At 43.0% G+C, this 18,717-nt stretch overlaps 1 protein-coding gene across 2 annotated transcripts in view; it reads left to right on the top strand.

The window, feature by feature from the left end:
* Fbxo36 (F-box protein 36) overlaps positions 1 to 18,717 on the top strand; it is a 63,766-nt gene that overhangs the window by 32,798 nt on the left and 12,251 nt on the right. For both annotated transcript variants that reach the window (XM_070015415.1, XM_070015422.1), the window contains one exon: positions 16,480 to 16,588. In XM_070015415.1, the coding sequence (XP_069871516.1) occupies positions 16,480 to 16,588 (109 nt within the window). The remainder of the gene's footprint in view (positions 1 to 16,479; positions 16,589 to 18,717) is intronic.

Genomic DNA, 18,717 nt, shown 5'->3' with positions numbered 1-18,717 from the left:
AGGAAATCATTCTTTACTTGAAACCTATACTTACTGCCAGAATCAGGGAAGGCAGACAGCAGAAAAACCAAAGACCCTGAAGACAGCTTCTGGCAGCCAGTTAGACAGTGCTTTCTGTTAAGTGTAGTCAAAAGCATGCTCACAGTTATAGGTTGATATGAAAGTAAAATGTGGTAAATCTGTGAAGCATCCAGTGTCTGGGTAGGGTCAATTCAGTGTTTGTTATTAAGTAATAAAATACTATCACCAATTCCTAGATTCTTCTAGAAACAGCAATGTCTAGAGGTTTGAACTTTTTCTCTAATGGACCAGAGAAGAAATATTTTAGGCTTTGCAGGTGTCAGATAGTCTCTATGACAAATTCTCCTCTGATTGATTTTGTATGTTTCCTCTTTAAAAAAAATTGTAGGAGGGCTGGAAATGTGCTTTAGTGGTAGAGTGCTTGCTTAGCATTCATGAAGCCCTGGGTTCGATTCCTCAGTATCACATAAAAAGAAAAAGCCAGAAGTGCCACTGTGGCTCAGTGGCGCAAGTGGTAGAGTGCAGGTTGGGTGCCGATAGCTCACACTTGTAATCCTAACTATTCAGGAGGCTAGAATCTGAAGATTGCGATTTGAAACCAGGCCATGCAGGAAAATCCATAAGACTTTTCTTTTTTTTTCTTGCTTTCTTCCTTCTTTCTTTCTTCCTTCCTCCTTCCTTCCTTCTTCTCATTTTCTCTCTCTCCCCCCACCTCCCCTCTTGCCGATCCTGGAGCCTGAATTCAGGGCCTGGGCACTGTCCTTGAGCCTCTCTATGCTCAAGGGTAGCTCTCTACCACTTTAGCCACAGCACCACTTCCAGCTTTTTCTGTTTATGTGGCACTGAGGAATTGAACCCAGGGCTTCATACATGCTAGGCAAGCACTCTGCCACTAAGCCACATTCCCAGACCCTCCATGAGACTCAAATTTTTAGTAAACTAACCCCCCCACCACCAAAAAAAAATCTGGAAAGTGGAGCTGTGGCTCAAGTGGTAATGTACTAGACTTAAGCAAAAAAGCTTTGAGGCAGCACCCAGGTCCTAAATTCAATCCTAAGGACCAGTTGGTGGCTCACACTGTAATCCTAGCTACTCAAGAGGCTGAGATTCGAAGGTCATGGTTCATTCATTGCTAGCCTGGGCAGGAAAATCTCTGAGACTCTTATCTCCAGTTAACCACCAGAAAAATGGAAGTAAAGCTGTGGCTCAAAGAGGTAGAGTGCTACTAGCCTTGAGCAAAAGAGCTCAAGGACAGTGTCCAGGCCCTGAGTTCACGAAAAATATAAATAAATAAATAAATAAATAAATAAATAAATAAATAAATAAATAAATAAATAAATAAATAAAATTGTAGGAACAACCTTAGTCAAGCCATGGACATTTATGGTCTATTAGATGAAGTTCATGGCCCCTGGCATCCAAACTTCTGAAGAAGAAATTTGGAGGATGGGCTGGGAATGTGGCTTAGTGGTAGAGTACTTGCCTAGCATGCATGAAGCACTGGGTTCCATTCCTCAGTACCACATACACAGAAAAAGTCAGAAGTAGGAATGTGGCTCAAGTGATAGAGTGCTAGCCTTGAGCAAAAATAAGCTTGAGACAGTGCCTGAGTTCAAGATTGCAGTAAAGGTCACAGCCCCAGGCAGAAGAGCTGGGAATGTGACCAGAAGTAAACCAGTTTTGGTACATAGCTCACTCTATGACAGATTTGTGTCCAGAAAGCCCATGGTAAAGGCACATCTCCAGCTCCAGCTTGAAAAGAGAGCTCAAAATGCCATCAATTAACCATCTCAAGAATGGGTTGAGAAGTAGCCAAGCAGTCCCTGTAAAAGGGGCAGACTTTGAGCAGATGCAGAGGAGAGGTAGACAGATCCAAGTGTACATACACAGAATAGGAGGTACAATAAGACTCCACTGGACTGATAAGAAGGGCAGACTCCAAGAGCATTGTATAGGCAATGCTTTGAGAGGGATGGGGGCTCTTAATTTATAGGCAGCGGACTGACAAACACATGTTGATTTTCTTTTTCCTTTGAGTGCTGGGTATGGAACTCAGCCACTGTGTGATGATTTAGGAGTTATCTACTAGCAGCTGTATGAAGGAAGACTTCCAGGAATGTAAAAAGAGGAGTAAAGAGAACATAAAATCTTTGTAGTTGTCTAACGGAAGACACTTAAGGTTCTTAATCAGTGTTATGCTGGGAATTGCTTTAGCTCTGGCTTTCCAAGGGAAAGCTCCTGATATATTGCCATTACCAGTTCCTGTGATGTAAGTGTTTCTGTCCTGGCCTACCTAAGGCAAGTACTGGAGTTGACTAGAGAAGTATTTAGAAATTGGAGTGTGTCTTTGTGACTGATTGAACAAGGAATAAAGTGCAAGGTCTTAAATAAAAATGAGAAATAAGCAAATATATAGTCTTTCTCCTAAGTGGAAGGTAAGCTCCATTGGGGCAATGGCTTTTAATCATTTTGTGTACCACATTTGGTCACTATAATAGTGTATGGCACATGGTTGGCATTTGGTAGGTAATGTTATTCTTGTTGTATTTGTTTGTTTTTTGAGACAGGGTCTCACTGTATGGCCCAGGTTGGTCTGGAACTCAATGTACTATCATGTGCAGCTTCTAAATATTTACTGAAGAATGATTATTTCTCCATAAAACTATTGAAGAGATCATTCTGGGCCTTGGTAGCTCACACCTATAATCCTAGCTACTCAAGAGGCTGAGATCTGAGGATCCAGATTGGGAGCCAATATAAGCAGAAAAATCTAAGAGACTCTTTGAAAAATTTTAAAGAGGATGGACAGACTTATCTCAAGTTAACCAGAAAAGATCCAGAAATGGAGGCATGGCTCAAGTGGTAGTGTGTGCCAGCTGTGAGCAGAAAAGCCAAGTGAGCGCTCAAGTTCCAGTTCAAGCTCCAATTAGGGCATGCACATGTGCATGCACACAAACACACACACACACACCCCTGCAACACACTGTTGAAGAGATTATGTAAGAGGTGCTTAAAAGCTGTTTTCCATAAAAGAAAGTGCTACTTACTTGGGCCTAAGAATAACTAAAAGCAGAAGAAAAGCTTGTATTTGCCTCTGTTCTAAGCCAATCCCTCTGCAGTAACTTTGCCAGCACCTTGGAATCTGGGAACATTTGGACTAATCCACAACATTTTTATTACTAGGAACCAGAACTCCCCTAAGGAACAAAAGAACCTCCTCAGGACAAGACCACCCAGCAGGCAATGTAGACTTGTTTATCTTGAGCTGTGAAGACAGATACTAGGCCTTCCCCAAACTCTCTGAAATAAAGATCAAGGAGCCATACTCTGACATGGACTGTTTAACAATCATGCATACATCTTTCCTACTGCCCCCAGCTCGTTGTCTATAAACCTGAAGCTCATGTCTGCACCCTGAAGACCTGTCAAGGTTATCTGAAGTGCTGTTTTCCCATGGCTTGCTGGTAATAAACTACTTTCAATGCCCTTCCTTGTGTTTCTTTTCTTTTCTTTTCTTTTTCTTTTTTTGGTCAGTTGTGGGGTTTGAACTTGGGGCCTGGGCACCATCCCTGAGCCTCTTTGTGCTCAAATCTAGTGCTCTACCATTTGAGCCACAGCACCACTTCCTACTTTTTCTGTTTATGTATTAAGGAATCGAACCCAGGGCTTCATGCATGCTAGGCAAGCCGCATTCCCAGCCCCTACATTTATTTTTCACAAGAGGGAAAGTAGCCAGACCTGACAAATGAAATTCTTGGAGTTTGAGCATGAGATTAAAACTCCAATTTTAATCATTGCTAACAAGCCAAGCAGTTTTCAGGAAGCTGTGTGGAGCCAGCTGTTCTGGGTTGAGAAGTGATTAGGAGCTAGGCAGTAGCAAAGAGGGGGGCCCTGAGTTCAATGACTTCAGTCCCCAGTATCGGGGGAAAAATTGTCAGAGATGAGAAACTTGAGATTACACTTTCATGGGTTACACTGAACAACATGTAAAAACAAATAACAAAAACTCAAAAAACCTAGAGACACACTGGATAGCAACTAACTGGAGGAAATTTTATATCCACATGTAGTTTCAGTGGTACCATTAGCCACTTGAGGGAGCTGATGAGCAAAGGGACAAGTAAAATCACAGAAGTTAAAATCACAGGAGAAAGAGGAAGGGATATGAGTTGTGGAAATGAACCAAATTCTGTAGAAGTCAGAAGTGGAAATCAGGAAAGATCTCGGTTTCATGACTTGTCAAATGCTTATAAATGATTTTACTCGATTACAAATTAGCCTAAACAGAAAGGACTATGGGATATTTGAACTACTTATGTCTGAAAATGGAACCTTGTAAAAATTATTATAATGCCTACAGCAAGCACTACCTTTGTAGTCACTGATGTATCCTGGTAGTTTTTCTTTCTTTCTTTTCTTTTTTTTTGGTGGTTAATTGGAGATAAGAGTCTCCCTGACTTTCCTGCCCAGGCTGGCTTCAAACTACAATCCTTGGATCTCAGCTTCCTGAATAGCTAGTATTGCAGACATGAGTCATCAGCAACTGGCCTGTATCTTGTTTTTAATAAAAGCTTCACTTAAGTTTTTTTCCTTCAAGAAAGACATTTTTTTCTCCTTAAGCGAATATTTCATAAATTAATGATTATATCTAATATACAAACATTTTAGGCTTTGTGTGTGTGTGTGTGTGTGTGTGTGTGCTAGTACTGGGGCTTTAACTCTTGACCTAGTGCACTATCACTTCAGTGCCACTTCCAGTTAGTCATTTCTTCATTTAAAATTGTAAATTTGGTTTCATGTTATCACAGCTAGATTGCAGGACAGACAAACTTTAGTTTGGAACCTGTCCTTGATTTTTGAATTTTCTTACTTTCTTTTCCATTATCTACTTCTTCTCCTTAAATTCACTCCATTCCTGGCATAGCCTTAGGGGAGTTTTTCCAGACAACCTTTGATATACAGAGATTGAGGAATTTAAAATTTTTAAAGCTCAAACTTTCAAGATGTATTGCGCTCAAAAACTGACATGTTGAATTTAAACTTCTTTGTAAAATTACTTATTTTTATCAGGTAAATAAAGTTTTAAAACTTAAACTTGAGTAGGGGGTGATGTCTTAGACTTTTTTTTTTTTTTTTGGTCAGTCATGGGGCTTGAACTCTGGGCCTGAGAGTTGTCCCTGAGCTCTTCAGCTCAAGGTGAACACTCTACCACTTGAGCCACAGCACCACTTCCAGTTCTCTGGTGGTTAATTGGAGATAAGAGTCTCATGGACTTTTCTGCTCGGGCTAGCTTTGAACCGCTATCCTCAAATCTCAGCCTCCTGAGTAGTTAGGATTATAGATGTGAGCCAATGGCACCCAGGACCTTAGACTTTTTGGCTCAGACTAGATTGGCTAGACTATGCCAGGAACCTCCATATTCTAACTAAGCAAACCTTGAGATTGGTAGAAGGGGCAGAGATTCAGAGAGCAAAGGAGGAGAAATTTAGATGTCTCTGGCATCTAAAATCTGGGGAGTGACTGACTGGGTCATTTCCTTCCACGTTAGTTTGGGCATGAAGTTAAATCAGCAGACTCCCTAATAGGTTAAAAGTCCAGGAGCTGACCAGAGGTTACCCATACCTTCCCCAACTGGTCAGGTGAATAGGAGATTTGGGAGACTCTGGATGCCTCCTGCTGCCAGCCTGGTGCTACAGGAGACTGTGGATAGACAGCCCCTGAGAGTACCTTCTATGGGGACATGTGGCTCAGAGAGGACCGGGAGGAGATACTGTAGCTATGACCTTGGTGACTATATCCAAAGAACAGAAGGGCATCTCACTTCTTGTTGCCATCTCTCCTCCTCAGGAACTTGGACCAGCTCAGGTTCAGGTTTGGAGATACAGGTTGGGATTCAGAAGGATGCTTTTTCCTGTTACCCTATGAATTCATGATTTGTTTTCTGTGAATTTACATTCTTACTCCACAAATGCAAACTGATCTTTTGGAGCAGTCTAACCTCTCCTGTGGGGCACTGGTGGCTCATGCCTATAAACCTAGCTACTCAAACGGCTTGAGATCTCTGAGGATCGTAGTTTGATGCTAGTGTGGGCAGCAAAGTTTGTGAGATTCTTGTCACCACTGAACCAGCAAAAAGCTGGAAATGGAGCTGTGGCTCAAGTTGTAGAGCAAAAAAAGCTAAGGGACAGTGCCCAGACCCTGAGTTCAAGCCCTAGTACCAGCAAAAAAAGTTAAATAATGACTCACTCCTTATGCCAAGGAAGTTTTCTTTTCGCCATTTCCTACTGTTGTTCCTTGCTTCCCTTTCTGAACCCTGAGCGGGCACCCCTGAACCACCAGCATGCACGCACTGAGAATGCCCAATTATTCTATCATGGTGGTGAGCTTATGCGATGGACAAGGTGTTAGACCAGCTGGGCTGGCTGGGACAGACTTAGCCATCTCTTGACTGCTGACTCTGAGTTTCTTTACCTTTTTTTTTGTAATACATCTCACAGTAAATCTCCCACCTTCACAATTTATAATTTCCAGGATTAGCCCAATATTGGAATGACCTAAAGAGCCTGGCAGGAGGAGGGAGACAATTTTTTGGAGACATAGTGGTGTCTTTCTCCCAAAGTCATAAATAGTCTCTCACCACTTATTAAGCTACCTGGCCCTCCTTATCCTAAGAAAACATAACCTTGCCTGGAAGTGGGACTGATGGACTTAAGAGCTGTATTCCAGTTCTTAACTCTACTCAAAAGGGCTCAAGAACTGAGATTCCCATACACCTCAGCAGAAAATGGGTAACAAGAGGACTCTTTCCTTTGAGACTGGAGTTTGAACTAGACTTTGTGCTTGCTAGGCAGGCACTTGAGCCATATCCCAGCCTGGTTGCTCATTTTCCCTCCTTACATTTTTATTAGCATCTATTCATTGTACATGATAATTTTCATTTTGACATGTCCATATATACATACACTGTGCCTTGGTTGCACTTACCCACACCACGTCATACTCCCTCTCCCTGTTCCAACTGTTCATTTTGTTATTGTTCCTGTTCTGGGGCTCCAGCTCAGGGCTTAGGTGCTGTTCCTGATCTGTTTTGTTCAAGTAATGCACTGCTTCTTGGGTTCTACCTCCACTTCTCGCTTTTTGGTGATTAGTTAGAAATAAGAGTTTCATGGACTTTGCTACCAGGGCTGGCTTCAAACTATGATCCTCAGATCTTAGCCTCTTGAAAAGCAAGGATTACAGTCATGAGGCACCTGTACCTGGCTAACAACTGTTCATTTTTTTATACAACCCACCGCACCCCCTCCGCGGTTCATTGCTTTGCAAATCATAGGAACCCAATACTTGGTTGCTTGATAAATGTGTTGACTGATTCAGTAAATGGAAGATGTGACCATCACTACAGGCCCTTTGAAGGTTTGATACAAATTGTTTTGGACATCTGACCTTATATTGAAGGTTAATAAGTGTTTTTTACTGAAAGACTAGGAAACATTTTTTAACCCAGCAGAATATCTGAGTGGTAAGAGTTTTACTGATTATTATGATAAACGTTGCTCAAGAGAAGCAGGATTTTGCCAAGAGAGGTATGTGTTGGGGGTGGCGGGTGAGTTGGGGCCCTCTGCCTGGTCAAACAGTCTTGGTCAAACTGGTCTGGTTGATCATTACCACAGATCTGCTTCTTCCAGGCTCTTCTGGCGCCAGGGGATCAGGGAATGTTTGAGGGAGTAATTAGGGCCTTGTCAGATGATTGTCCCTGCTTTGGGGGTTGCTGAGCAACTTAGCTTCTGTCTTAGGGTGTAAGCCTGCAGGGCTTTCTGGGAAGGAGAAAGTGATTCAAATAGTGATCAGAGGACAAAATTCAGCCAAGACAAAGGCTGTGGATCTTCCTTCAACCCTTTATTGAACATATGGACAGTTTCTACCTGGAAGATACCCTGGCTGCTTGTCCTAGAGGCACCAGACCAGGGAGTCCAACGGGCTAGCTATAGAAAAAGTGCATTGAATATAGAGTATTTGAAGAGGATTCATACTGGTTTCTTTGCTCTTCTCTTTTATAATCTGCAGCTTAGCAAGAAGCAATCCCAGGGTTTTTGTTGTTGCTGCTGTTGTTTTGGTGCCTGAACCAGGGCATGAGTTCAGAGGTTGTGTGCTTTGTCTGTCTCTAAGGGGTAGTACTCTACCACTTGAACCACACTTCCACTTTTGGTGTTTTGTTGGTTAATTGGAGATTAGAGTCTCTTTTCTGCCCTGGATGGCTTTTTGCCAAGATCGTCAACTCTCAGCCTCCTGAGTAACTAAGGACTATAGCCACCAATGCCTAGCTAATCCCAGGGGTTAGGGTACCAATGCTGTAAACCCCATTATTTTCCCCATAAGCAAGCTAGCCTTAGGCTTTGCTATATCACCTGTGTTCTTGCCAGAGCTACATTGGACATGTTTAGGGAACAAGCAAAAACTTTATTAGCTCCTGTGTCTCACTGTGATCAGATGGTTGACAGGTGATCTTCAGCACCAAGGTTTTGATGTTGTCATGAAAAAGAATTTGAGGACACATTGAGGTAGAGACCAAAACAGTTTATTAGTAGGTGCTGGGAAGGTAACTCAGTGGTAGAGTGCTTGCCTTGCATGCATGAGGCCCTGGGTTCGATTCCTCAGTAACACATAAACAAAAAAGAATTGGAAGTGGCACTGTGGCTCAAGGGGTAGAGTGCTAGCCTTGAGCTGAAGAGCTGAGGGACAGCGCCCAGGCCCAGAGTTCAAGTCCCATGACTGACCAAAAAAAAAAGTTTATTAGTAAAACAAAACAAAGATAGAGAAATAGTATACAATCCAGACAGGGATGCGGGCGCATCTGATAACACGTACATACAAGTGATTTAATATCATGGGTATTTATGATGAAAGACATAGGTTAGGGTTCACTCGAATTCACCTTGGGATAAGGGCTCTTTTTCTTTTTTTTTTTGGTTGGTCGTGGAGCTTGAACTCTGGGTTTGGGCGCTATCCCTCAGCTCTTCGGCTCAAGGCGAGCGCTCTACCACTTGAGCCACAGTGCCACTTCTGGTTTTCTAGTGGTTTATTGGAGATAAGAGTCTCACAGACTTTCCTTATCTGGGTTGGCTTTGAACTGTGATCCTCAACTCAGCCTCCTAAGTAGCTAGGATTACAGGTGTGAGCCACCGGCACCTGGCAAGGGCTCTTTTTTGATTTGACATCTGGTACATTTGGGCATTCTTGCTATTAAACTGTTTATCAACTGGAGGAGAGATTTGGGGGTTGGCCTGCTCAGTAAACTTGGGTTATTGAAATTGGGGCATCCTTTCAAAAAAAGGCTGGATTCTGCCACATGCTCCCTTCCAAACAGGTGTCTGTCTTTGAGATAAGTACTTTAAACATGTTTTGTGCCAGGAGGAGTCATTTTCCCAAATGTGTGTTTTCTTTTTCAGGATAAGTGTCATTCTTTCAGATATCCTTGGTTAGTGTGCAGAGTACATTATTTTGGGCAAGCAAACAAGGTCAGAGGGAGAGAGTTTCTCTTCTTTTTTTTTTGTTCTTTCTTTTAAACTATTGCACCTTCAGAGGGAGTGAAAGGCTTAAAGCAAAGGAGATAATGCTTCTGTGTTTTTAACAAAACCGCTCACAATACAGTGTTTGTCTCTGAGCTTCTGGCTGCTGTGTCCCATGCTTCATTTTCCCGATCTATCCTGCTTCAGCACCACTTGGCTTCTAAAGAGCCCAGACCACTCTTGTTAGGTCTGGGGGGCTTCTTCCATTTCTCAAACAGGCAAAAGAATTCTCCAAAGAAGGCTGGATGCCAGAGGCCTATGACTGCAGTCCTAGATAATTAAGAGATCACCACTGTAAACTAGCCAAGACAGAAAGTCTTGAGACTTTTTATACACCAAATAACCAGCAAAGCCGGGCACCAGGTGGCTCACCCCCATAATCCTACTACTCAGGAGGCTGAGATCTGAGGATCACAGTTCAAAGCCAGCTTGGGTAGGAAAGTCCATGAGACTCTTATCTCCAGTTAACCACCAGAAAACTGGAAATGGTGCTGTGGCTCAAGTGGTAGAACACTCACCTTGAGTTGAAGAGCTGAGGGACAGCACCCAGGCCCAGAGTTTAAGCCCCATGACTGTGACAAAAAAAAAAAAAAGACAGCAAAAAGCTAGGATGGAGGCATGGATCTGTGGTAGAGTATCCAAGACAAGCAAGGATTTTTAAGGGCTGTTTGCAGGGGTGGGGAAAGTGTGGGGGGGAGGTGGGGGGGCTGGGGAGGGATTACAGGAACTGAGGTGGTAGTGGAAAACACGTGATTTTTGGTCCTTTCAGCAGATAGTAGGATGTTGATACTGTCTAGGAGTACTGATTCATTTAAAGAATAAAAAGACAGGAAGATATTTAAGAAAAACAGAGTAAGTTTATTTGAAAATGATAGGAAGCCATGAAAATAGCAAGCTCTTCATTAGAAGAGGAATCCAAGGGAGTCTTCTCCAAGGGAGATTTTATAATACAGTGATCCTCTCATATCCCTGGACTTTGCCCTCTTTTTATTGGTTGAACCAGAACCCAGCGCATTGTGGGAGAAAGAAATGTTTGATCAGGAAGAATCATTGCCTGTTGGACAACAGGTATGGTGTAGTCCAAGACAAGGTCTTTGGGTACTGTGCTTTTTTAGAAAAGAATAGAGAAGGTGCTGACTGGGTCTGAAAAAAAATGAGCAAAATTAGATGGAAGTTTACATAAAGAAGTCCATATATAAAATAGAACTGCTTAACTTTGTTGGCTTTGCAATCCTATTAAAAATGAAAATTTCAGCCAAGCACTAGTAGCTCATAGCTGTAAATCCTAGCTACTCAGGAGGCTGAAATCTGAGGATTGAGGTTCAAAGCCAGCCAAAACAGGAAAGCCTATGAGACTCTTATCTCCAATTATCTACCAAAAAAGCCAGAAATAGAGTTTCAGGTCAAGTGGTAGAGTGCTAATCTTAAGCAAAAAAAGCACATGGACAGTACCCAGGCCCTGAGTTCAAGCTCCAGGAGGACCAGCAAAAGAGAGAGAGAGAGAGAGAGAGAGAGAGAGAGAGAGAGAGAGAGAGAGAGACGACAGAGACACAGAGAGAGAGAGAAAGAGAGAGAGAGAGAGAGAGAGAGAGAGAGAGAGAGAGAGAGAGAGAGAGAGAGAGAGAAGGAAGAAAAAAAGAGAGGGAGAGAGTGGGAGGGAGGGAGCAAGGGAAAGATTCTCATTTCTACACAGTACTTTTTTTTTTTTTGGTTGGTTGGTCCTGGGACTTGAACTCTGGGCCTGGGCACTGTCCCTCAGCTCTTCAGCTCAAGGCTAGTGCTCTACCACTTGAGCCACAGTGCCACTTCCGGCTTTTTCTGCTTATGTGGTGCTGAGGAATCAAACCCAGGGCTTCATGCATGCAAGGCAAGCACTCTACCACTGAGCCACCTTCCCAGCCCTGCACAGCACTTCTTATCTTCATTTTTGTTTTATTCTAATTTTTGTTTTGTTTTGAATAGGGATCTCATTATGTAACTCAGGCTGGCCTCCAAGTCAAAAAACCTTTCTGCCTTAACCTCCTAAATGCATGTGCTATCACATCTACTTTATTTTTCTTCACAGCATTTGCCACCATCTGTCATACTGTTAAATATATTTACTTGTTTTTTGTTTTTTTTTTGGGTCCGGTTGTGGGGCCTGAACTCTGGGCCTGGGCACTGTCCCTCGGTTCTTCAGCTCAAGGCTAGTGCTCTACCACTTGAGCCACAGCACCACTTCCAGCTTTTTTCTTTTGCTTATATGGTGCTGAGGAATCGAACCCAGGGCCTCAGGCATGCAAGGCAAGTGCTCTACCACTGAGCCACCTTCCCACCCTATTTACTTGTTTTGTATACTGTCCATCTCCCTTTAACCTCCTCCTGTAGGGGCGGAGCTTTTTGTCTGCTTGTACCTGGTTGTGAAATGTGGGATGAATGAAATACTGTGACCTTTCAAGCAGCTGAATCACTTCTATCATGTGATCAGTACAAAACCCAGTGACTTAACATGCCAAATACAGATGATTTGTGGGTTGGCATCATTCCTTCTCTTATTATGAACAATGAATATTAGAGTTTCTTGTCATTTTGATGAGGATGACACATTTAATCCATTTAGAGGATGTAGGATCACAGACACTGAGTGCTAGGTGCTAGTGGCTTATGTCTGTAATCTTAGCTACTCAGGAGGCTAAAATCTGATCATTGAGGTTCAAAACCAACAAAGGATAGCAAAGACTGAGAAACTCTGTCTCCAGTTAACCACCAAAAGGCAGGAAGCAGAACTGCAGTTCAAGTGATAGTGTGCCAACCATGAGCAGAAAAAGTAGAGAGTTTGAGACCTGGATTTCAAGCCCTAGTACTGGCACACAGTACACACAGAAAGTAAATCTTGCTGAGTAATGAACTGTTTAGGGCATGAATAGGTTCAAACCCAATTTCCATAAACATAGTAAAGCTTTTAATGGTTATTTTAACTGTGAGATAGGCGCCAATGTTGGCATTCAGAAGTAGGTGTTCATTTTGTAGCTAGGAAGATAGGAAAGCAGAAACATTACATGTGGAGTGAGCATGAAAGAAACCACACTATTGGGTGAGGGGACTGAAGCAGGAAGGTCATGCATCCAAGGCCAGCCTGATCTACACAGTGAGACTATCTCAGATAACAAGCAAAAACAAGAACTAACAAAAATAACCTCAAAGGAACAGAAATAAAACTATGAACCATGTGTCAGTGGCTCACGCCTAAAATCCTAGCTACTCAGGAGGTTGAGATTTGAGGGTCATGGTTCATAGCCAGTCCAGGCCAGAAAGTCCATGAGAACCTGATCTCCAATTAACCACCAGAAAATTGGAACTGGTGCTGTGGCTCAAAGTGGTAGAGCACTAACCTTGAGTAAAAGAGCTCAGGGATAGTACCCCGGGCCCTGAGTTCAAGCCCTATGACCACAAATGGGTTTGTTTGTTTTATTTTGGATTTTTTAAGCTGGTCCTGGGGCTTGAACTCTACCATTTAAGCCATAGCTCCACTTCTGGCTATTTGATGGTTAATTGGAGAGAAGAGTCTCATGGACTTTCCTGACTGGGCTGGCTTTGAACTGCATTCCTCAGATCTCAGCCTCCTGAGCAGCTAGAATTACAAGCATGAGCCACCTGGCTTCTAGATATATTTCAGTAGGAGGCCATGAGGCTTGCTAGTTGACATCACTATGAAGTCGGCACAGAGCTTAAGCATATACCATGGGGATGAGGTTTGCCTTAAAGAAACAAAACTCCCATGAGCCCTAGGGGTGTGTGTTGATGTTTCACTTCAGTCCTCAACCCCCAAAGCCAGTCTCAACCAATGGAGAGCCACTTTGATATCACTCCATTCTGGATTGAGATCCTATGCTTTTAGGAAATGGCCTTGTTTCTGGGATGGCTCCTGCCACCAACTAAATGAAGAGAACAGTCCCTAAGTGTTGAATGAATCCTATTCAAAAGCCTGGAGTGTGGTGCACTCTTTACCTTCCTGCCTTTGTCACACCAAGTGCATCTGTTTAAACCACACCTGCTCCCATGGGAATGAGGCAAGGAGGTGCACACCATAGTGTGTGCATTCCTGGGCTCTATGTTAGGTTGCATAATGAGCACAACAGTATATATGTTTTATAAAAATCTGGTCTTGGGATAAGACTCATGATTGGTGGCTTTTATAGCAGGACAAATGTATTTTAAGCTTCGGGTAGGTTGAAGAGATGACAGTGGCTCTTATTTCCACATACCCAGGATTCTTAGTGCAGAATCCTAATAGGGGCTTATCTTGATATGCTAGGACCACCTGTACTGAGGCACTGTCACCACCTTGGAGCCACAAGGTAGAGGTACAACCTTGTTGCAGAAAGCTTATACCCATGTAAGAGAATTAAAATAGGTCATGGTTATATATATATATATAATTGATTGCCCATGTAATTGTAACCCCTCTGTATGGCATTTTCACAATAAAAAAAATTGAGGGGTTGGGAAGGTGGCTCAGTGGTAGAGTGCTTGCCTTGCCTGCATGAGGCCTTGGGTTCAATTCCTCAGCACTACATAAGCAGAAAAAGCCAGAAGTGGTGCTGTGGCTCAAGTGGTAGAGCACTAGCCCTGAGCTGAAGTGCTGAGGGACAGTGCCCAGGCCTAGAGTTCAGGCCCCACAACCAGGAAAAAAAAATAAGCCCTTAGGAAATCTTATCAGGAATCAAATGGATATGAGGTTTTGTCTGTTAGGAAGAAAAGAGAAAAAGTAAGTTCTACCAAAAAGAGAACCCTCTTTAGATGAAGAGTGTAATGGCTGGGTCTTTTTTTTTCTGCCAATCCTGGGGCTTGAACTCAGGGCCTGGGAACTGTCCCTGAGCTTTTTTGGTTCAAGGTTAGCACTCTACCACTTGAGCTACAGAGCCACTTCCAGCTTTTTCTGTTTATGTGTTACTGAGGAATCGAACCCAGGGCTTCATGCATGCTAGGCAAGCACTCTATCACCACCCAGCTTGGGAATGTGTCTACATCTCACTGTAATCCTATCTAAAAATGAAAGAATACTGTAAAATGTAGTCACTGATTGTGTATCTGAACCTGTCTTTTGGTTCCCAAAATCACTGCAACATTTTAGTTATTATTTGTCATGTTGTTCCCAGGTAGCATTGCAGGTGAGAAGGGTGCTGCAGTGTGAGCATGTCACCTGGCACTCCTCCGTGCAGCCGTGGGAGGAGTGAGGGCTTTGATGAGATTAGGTCACAAGGGCTATGGTCTCATGAACAGATTAATGTTAGGAAATTAGTGCAGTGACTCTCATTAAAAAAAGAAAGAAAGCTCACTGAGTAGGCAAACACATTCTCTGCAGACCCATTGCTGAGAAATGTCCCGTGTATGACACATTTTCATACATCAAATTAAGCATAATGGTCCTTTTCCTGACTCTGTGGCTGTAACTGACACTTCCTGTGGGAAAGTTATCCATCATCTTGTCTGGCCTGTTGACCAGAAAGGATGGACAGGAGCCAACCAGTTACTTTGGAATTGGCTCCCCAAGTGATGGTGTCTCTATTCTTAGAGATTTTTCAAGAAAACAGATAAACATTTGGCACTATATAATATTATCAAATGACCTGATCTAGCTAGTTAGCTAGCTAGCTAGCTATCTGGGAGTCTTGCTATGTTGCCTAGCCTGACTTTGAACTCCTGGATTCAAAGTTCTTCCTGCATCAGCCTTTCAAACACCTAGTGCTACAGGCATGTGCCACTCCACTTGGTAACCTGTTAGATTTTTTCAGGTTCTTTCAATTATTATTATTATTATTATTATTATTACTATTATTATTGTGCCAGTACTGGGGCTTGAACTCAGGGCCTTGGTGCTGTCCCTGAGCTTTTAGGCTCAAGACTAGTACTCCACTAGAAGTGGAGACAAATCTCATAGATTCATGCCTGAACTGGCTTTACCGTGATCCTCAGATCTCAGCCTCCTAAGTAGCTAGGATTATAGATGTGAGCCACCAGTGCCTAGCTTAAAATTATGATTTTTTTTTGCCAGTCCTAGGGCTTAAATTCAAGGGCCTGGGCTCTGTACCCAAGCTTCTCTGTGCTTAAGCCTAGCACTCTACAATTTGAGCCACAGTGCCACTTAGGCTTTTTCTGAGTAGTTTATTGGAGATAAGAGTCTCGCAGACTTTCCTGCATGGGCTCGCTTCAAATGGTGATCCTCAGATTTCAGTCTCCTCAACTAGCTAGAATTACAGGTATGAGCCACCAGCAACCAGCAACGGTATGATTTTTTTTAACACAATCTCTAAGAAAAATGTTCATTGATGTCCAAATGTTAGTTCTAATTGCAAAGTTATCGCTGATGTTGGGAACCTAACAGTGTACAACAATCATCTTTCAAAATCCCCAAAGCAGCCAGGTCCTGGGGGCTCATGTTTATAATATTAACTTTTTGAGAAGCCGAAACCAGGAGGATCTTGGTTTGAGGTCAGCCTAGGCATACATGCAAGACTCCTTTCAACCAGTGGCTGGGGCATGTTTTCACATGCCTGTCATCACAGCTATGTGGGAGGCTGAGATCCACAACCTGGGCAGAAAAGTCTGATTCTATTTTAGTGGAAAAAAATCTAGGAGTGGTGATGTATACTTGTAATCCCAGCTATGAAAGGAAGCCTAAAATAGGCAGATCACAGTCCAGGTACCAGCTCAGGGCAAAAAATGAGACCTTATTTCAAAATAACCAGTTCATAAAAGGGCTGGAGGTATGACTTAGTAGTAAAGTGCTTGCCTAGCAAGCATGAAGCCCTGAGTTCAAACCTCAGTACACTGCCCCAAAACAACCAAAAAACAACACAGCCATCAGGATTGGAATCAGTTTTAACTTCTAGCACCTTCTCTTCAATTCCAGTTAATCTTTAGATGGTGGAAGATCTCTCTAAGGAGTGAGTTTCGGTCAGCCAAACCTGGAGAAACAAAAGAAACCCACGAAGACTTTCTAGAGAATTCCCATCTGCAAGGTGAGAAGGGAACTGTAAGGAGTGACTGTCTCCAGGTGTGCCAGTTACCTGGATACTGGGTAGAGACCTAGCCAGAGGAGGATGGAGTCTGCCCCACCTTCCCAGGGCAGACCTTCCATTCTTCAGTACTACATGAACAGAAAAAGCCAGAAGTGATGTTGTAGCTCAAGTGGTAGAGTGCTAGCCTTGAGCAAAAGAAGCTCAGGGACAGTGCCCAGGCCCTGAGTTTGAGCCCCAAGAACTGGCAAAAAAAAAAAAACAAAAACAAAAAACAAACAAACCTTCATAAGTAGGATAGTTTTTGTTGGCTTATTTGTGATGCTCTGTATGAAAGCTAGGGTCTTGTTACATGCTAGCCAAATACTCTACCAAGTTATCCCGAGCTCCAGTGACAGATTTCTTTGACAGAAAGTATCAGAAAAAGGAATCATTGGAGGTACTGATATATAATTCTGTTTCTTAAATATAACAGATTGTTGGATTCTTAAAAACAAAACATTGTTAACATATCCTGAAATTTCTTTTGGAAAAAAAATCTTAAAGATTCTAGGTTAATATGTGAATTCTTTTCTTTCTTTCTTTCTTTTTTCTTTCTCTTCTTTCTTTCTTTTCTTTCTCTCTTTCTTTCTTCCTTCCTTCCTTCCTTTCTTTCTTTTCTTTTCTTTTCTTTTCTCTTCTTTGCCAGCCCTGGGGCTTGAACTCTGGGCCTTGGCACTGCCCCTGAGCTCTTTTGCTCAACTCTAGCACTCTACCACTTGAGCCACAGTACCACTTCTGGATTTTTCTGTGTGTAATTGGAGATAAGAGTCTCAAGGGCTTTCCTGCCCAGACTAGCTTTGAACCTCTATCCTCAGATCTCAGCCTCCTGAGTACTTGCTAGGATTACATTTGTGAGCCACTAGCGCTTGGCAACATGTGAATTCTATAATGAAGTTACAACATATACATGTAAATTGTGTGTGTGTGTGTGCGCTCGCACGCGTGTGTGTGCATGTGCATGTGTATGCCAGAGCCTGTGTACTATCCCTGAGTATATTTGCTCAAGGCTGGTGCTCAATCACTTGAGCCACAAGTCCATTTCCATGTTTTTCTGCCGGAGTAACTAGGATTATAGGTGTGAGTCACCAGCACCTGGCTTGTAAATGTAATTTTTGAAATGTTTCCTTGAGCTGGGCATGGTGGTAGGCATGCTGGTGCACTCAGGGGGCTGACACAGGAGGGTCATCTCACCTGCTTCATTTCTTTTTGTTGTTATTTTTATTGGTCATGGGGCTTGAACTCTGGGCCTGAGCACTGTCCCTCAGCTCTTCAGCTCAAGGCTAGCACTCTACCACTTGAGTCACAGCACCACTTCTGGTTTTCTGGTGGTTTATTGGAGATTAGAGTCTCATGGACTTTCCTGCCTGGGCTGGCTTCGAACCGCAATCCTCAGATCTCAGCTTCTTGAGTAGCTAGGATTATAGGCATGAGCTACCAGTGCCCGGCTGCCTCATTTCTTTTAATATCTGACAGAGGAATGTAGCTCAGTGATATAGCACTTGCCTAGCATGTGAGGCCCTGGGATCACTCCACAGACTATAAAACCAAACAGACAAGCAGAGCTGTTCCCTATAACATTACATAATAGAATGCTGTTGAGGTGTTGGGGGAGTCGTAAGGGGGGGGTTGAACTCAGGGACTGGTGCTGTCCCTGAGCTTTTGTGCTCAAGGCTAGTGATCCATTTGAGCCACAGCTCTACTTCTGGCTTTTTGGCGGTTAATTGGAGGTAAGGGTCTCACAGACTTCCCTGCCCTGACTGGCTTCAAACTTGATCCTCAGATCTCAGCCTCCACAGTAGCTAGGATTACAGGTATGAGCCATTGCAGCCCAATTGTTGAACTTTTTGACTTACTCCTGACAATGTCAGTATTTCCCTGTGAATCACTAGGTCACATTGTTTCTGAATCTCATTTGTGAAATTAGGACAATTGTAAGGTCTGCCCTGGGAAGGCAGGGTAGACTCCTCCCCTCTATTTCACAAGGATATTGAAACAAATGAGTACATTTATGTGAAAGTACTTGCCACAAATACTGTTGTTAACCACAGCAGTGAGCACTTGGATCTACTGGGGACTTACTTCCTGCCTCT

The sequence above is a fragment of the Dipodomys merriami genome, unplaced genomic scaffold, assembly GCF_024711535.1.
Source record: "Dipodomys merriami isolate MVZ:Mamm:240054 unplaced genomic scaffold, mDipMer1.0.p SCAF_1, whole genome shotgun sequence".
In the NCBI taxonomy this organism is placed as follows: Eukaryota; Metazoa; Chordata; class Mammalia; order Rodentia; family Heteromyidae; genus Dipodomys; species Dipodomys merriami.
Note: the sequence above shows the minus strand (reverse complement) of the source record. Positions and strands in the feature narration are given on the sequence as shown.